The sequence below is a fragment of the Tribolium madens genome, unplaced genomic scaffold (assembly GCF_015345945.1).
Source record: "Tribolium madens isolate multiple individuals breed KSU strain unplaced genomic scaffold, Tmad_KSU_1.1 Scaffold_2;HRSCAF=44;Tcas5.2_LGX, whole genome shotgun sequence".
NCBI lineage: Eukaryota > Metazoa > Arthropoda > Insecta > Coleoptera > Tenebrionidae > Tribolium > Tribolium madens.
The window spans coordinates 2719851-2724011 of NW_025400995.1; the positions used below are offsets into that span (position 1 = coordinate 2719851).

Consider the following 4161-nt stretch of genomic DNA (forward strand, 5'->3'; position numbering starts at 1 on the left):
GGTGCGAGAACATTGTAGGGCTGAACTGTTACCCCACATGTACAACTGTAAATCAGCTAGTCTATCTATTTGTAGACAGTCCAGGGTAACGTTAAGTGACTAATGGTGTCACAAGTTCCTTTAATTAATTCACCACACCGCTGTTGATAACGTAGATAAGACCTCCCTTGTCACACTGACAAACCCTAGAGCTTGACACTGTAGTAATTATAGGACGATCCACAGAATGCCTCCATTATTTCTTTATCTTGATTTACCTACGAAAATCAACTTCCTAAATTAAACCGAGACATTTGCCATCGACGTGTCCAATATTCAGCCCATTAATCAACAATTTGACACCCCATTTTAATCGCAACCTCCGTTACGATCCAAAAAACTCACCACAGATTTTTTTCTCTTTTTTTTAATTAAAAATACAAAAAAAAGCGTTCCATTCTTTAGTCTTCCAACCATTAGGGTGAATATTTTCGTTGACAAGCATCAATTCCTTGTTATCAAAATGCCCCTATCACAATTTTTCCTTCGATCTGTCTTGTTGGATTTGCATTGATGGGAGAGATGTCAATGATTTACATATAGCCGATTTTCGTTTTGTTTGTGAAATGCAACGCAAATAAAAACTGTTCTTAATTCAATAAATTGTTACTTACACATGAAGTGAAATATTTCATATGTGTATTGTGTCGACGATATAGTTAGTGAGAGGAAATATGTGTTATGCTTTATATGGTTTTAATATAATCCCAATTCAGATTAAATTGTTAATAACATGCGATGTCGTATTATTGCATTGCATGACTTTCCACTTAATGAAAATAATAGCAATTATAAATTTCCTAGTAACATTTTTATTATTACTCTATTATTCATTTGCGATTGACCAAATTAAATTATCCTCTTATTCAATTCACTGTTCAACATGTTAGTTTTGAGTGGCCTAATCCTGTCATTAATTTATTGTAAAGATTTTTCGAATCTAACTTTAAAAAAAAATTATCTATTTATTTTTCAGATACTAAAAGTGCTACAATTGCAGAATCGTGTCAGTGTTCAGGCCTGACTTGCATTTGTTGTGGCTCAATCCCCGCGATTCAGAACAATGGTAAAATAATTTTTGCGCAAATGAGAGCTTTATTGTGATTTCTTAGCTTGTTTGGAGGCGATCTACGACCCGCATAATTTCGAACTGGATTTGAATTTTCTGGCAAACGGAGAATCCGTTTATAAGACCAAAATAAGTATGTCCATTTTCAGTTTCGAAAATCGATCAGTGTTAAATTGTTGTAGACTCGGGAAATTTTCCGATCTGTGCGCCCGTTTTTCCTCCGGCATGTTGGGCTTTCAATCGCATACATATAGATAAAGACAATGCCCAAGTCTGTTCCGAAGTTAGGATTGGACCAGTGCCCATTCTGAAAGTGCCCTGTCTCGCATACGCCGGAGGCAATCTCATTGCAAGCCCCAACATATACTGATTTTTTATTCCGGCTGAACTAATGAACATTGTGCAACAAAACGATACTATTCTAATCCACCACACTTATCGCAAACAAAAGCCAGACTAAAATTATTTCCCTTGTTTTGCAACGCGGATTTATAAAGATTATTCCATTATTTTAACAATGACCGATTTGCCTGCGTTGAAACTAATTTTAATAAAAACAGGACAATCAAAAAACCTTGTATGTACACACATGAAATGCAAGCTTTGCCTCGAAACAAATGTTTGCACGCACCAAACTCGGCCTATTTTCAAGTTTGATTGGTATTTACTATTACTCAACTATCACAATTGACCATAAACGATAAATCACAAAGTGTTAACAATGACAATAAGCAATTTTAAAAAAAGTAAAAATATGGGAAATATAAGCTCAAATGCTTATATTTCCAAGATAAAAGCTTGCTGTTTCATTATTCCGTGTTTTCTATTGAAACGAAACGAGTTGAAATATCAGTTGTTCTACATAAAGACATAAATTATAAATGTTACTTATCTACATTATTTTCTATTAACTGATGTAAACATTATTTTAAAAATCGATTAAAGTTCATGTTTTCGAGAACATTGTAGTTATTTTGCTAAATACGAACAAAATTCCTATAATTCCTTTTAATCTAGCTTTGTTTAAAGAAAATATACATTTGTTTACACGATCTATGGAAACTTAAGATAACGTCAAGTACCTATTCTTTTTTAGGCACGTTTTGAATGAAACTCTATTTTTATTGGCTTCCGCATTAAGGTTCATCCAAATAAATATTTCAAAATGTAAATTTCATTTTATTTAATTACAACAACAACATGAACAATGCATTCCACTGTTTCACTCAAATAAAAAAATTTTGCTATTTTGTCATCGTAATTACAAAACAACACATTTATGGCAAAATAAATAGATTAAAATTTCGGTATTTCGACACAGGGAGAGTTCAATGGCAAAAGTCACAACGTTCTTTTTAAATCCTTTGAGATTAAATTGTCACAAACAATTAGATAATTAAATTACAATAAGCAATTTTTTATCAGATTTTGACTGATAACAATAATATATATAAATTATAAAGATACTCAAAGTTTGACAAAAAATTCAGTCAAGATGAAACTCTTCACAACTCTTCTTGTTTTATTCCCCTTTGCTCTCACAGGTCCTGGTAAGTGTAATAATTTTTTTGAAGCATTTTTTGCCCAAATCAGTGAATAATTTTATTCTTCTCCGCAAGTGGAGCCAGTTCGACGTTACGTAGTCGAAGAAAACAACCCGGAATTCAAAAGGTACATTTATATTGAAAATCAAAACGGTCAATATGAAGAAATTGACTTGATGGCCATCGATCCTGAAGAAGTCCAACTAAAAGTAGTCCAATCGGACGTCGAGTATGACCTCTACACGAGACAAAATCAAGACTACCCTGACATTATCACAAACGGAAATGTGGATAGACTTGCCAAGTCCCATTTTGACCCTAAAAAATTGACAGTTTTCGTTGCCCACGGCTGGAACAATAACCGCAACTCCGCTGTCAACACTCACATCAGACAAACAATTTTCACCCATCACGATGTAAATTTATTTATTATTGACTGGAGCGGCCCCGCTAACAAATTCTATCTTTCCGCCAAAAACTCCGTAGTTCCAGTTGGAGAATTTGTCGGTAATTTTATCACAAAAATCCAAAATGCCTACGGTTTGGACGGGTCCAGCTTCGTTTTGATTGGGCACAGTCTCGGGGCTCATGTCGTTGGTAGTGCTGGAGCTACAACCCAGGAAAAAGTCAACCATATCATAGGACTTGATCCTGCGGGACCTCTCTTCTCGCTCAAACATCCCGAAAATCGGTTGGATATCTCCGATGGGAAGTTTGTCCAAATTATACACACCAATGGCAATTTGCTAGGTTTTGCCAGCTCGATTGGGGATGTTGATTATTACCCCAATGGGGGGATGTCGCAACCTGGGTGTGGGTTGGACTTAGCGGGTACTTGTGCCCACAGCAAGGCCTATTTGTACTTGGCTGAGGCTTTCAGTAGGGGGCCTGTTTTTGAGGGAGTACTTTGTTCGGATTATAAGGACTTTAAGAAAGGACGTTGCGCAGATAATCCTAAGGCTGTCATGGGACAACTTAGCATCCCAACAAGGTTGGTAGTTTTTTTTATAAAGTAGCAATAATTTTATTGAGATTTTTCAGAAACCTTGGTGATTACTATTTGCAGACTAATTCGCAGCAACCCTTCGGACTATATTAATTTACTTAATTTAAAAAATTATATTACTGTATTTGTTCAAAAATACAAAATTTCTAAATAAACAGTTTATATATATGTATATTTTTTTTACTCTTCACACTATTGGATATTACCGTTTTTTACTTAGATTGTACGAAACGAAACTAAAAAAAATTTGCTTACTGAAATGAAATAACGTTCATTTTTTCGTCTTTTTTGTGAGTAAATGATGTGATCTCCAGTTGGTCAATTTATTTGCTTTTTTTGTCTTGTAATTAGGATATTTGTTTGTTTAAAAATATGTAATTAGAAACACAAAGCATCTTAAAATTTTGAAACAATAAGATAGTTATCGAAACACATAATGCATAAAAATAAAAAAAATAAGCTAGGTTGTTTAGAAGTTTATTCATTCCTTTAATAATGATAAT

At 34.0% G+C, this 4161-nt stretch overlaps 2 protein-coding genes across 2 annotated transcripts; both read left to right on the forward strand.

The window, feature by feature from the left end:
* The first annotated feature begins 922 nt into the window (after positions 1–922).
* LOC123006695 lies at positions 923–2505 on the forward strand. Its single transcript, XM_044401375.1, has 4 exons — positions 923–962; positions 1016–1105; positions 1152–1241; positions 1291–2505. Exons 1-4 carry the CDS (start codon positions 923–925, stop codon positions 1476–1478), a joined length of 408 nt encoding a protein of 135 aa, XP_044257310.1. The 3' UTR covers positions 1479–2505.
* Positions 2506–2568: 63 nt separating this feature from the next.
* On the forward strand, positions 2569–3826 carry LOC123006186 (pancreatic triacylglycerol lipase-like). The gene is made up of 3 exons (XM_044400471.1): positions 2569–2658; positions 2728–3643; positions 3694–3826. The coding sequence occupies exons 1-3, from the start codon at positions 2604–2606 to the stop codon at positions 3749–3751; spliced, it is 1029 nt and encodes a 342-aa protein (XP_044256406.1). The 5' UTR covers positions 2569–2603; the 3' UTR covers positions 3752–3826.
* Positions 3827–4161: the final 335 nt, after the last annotated feature.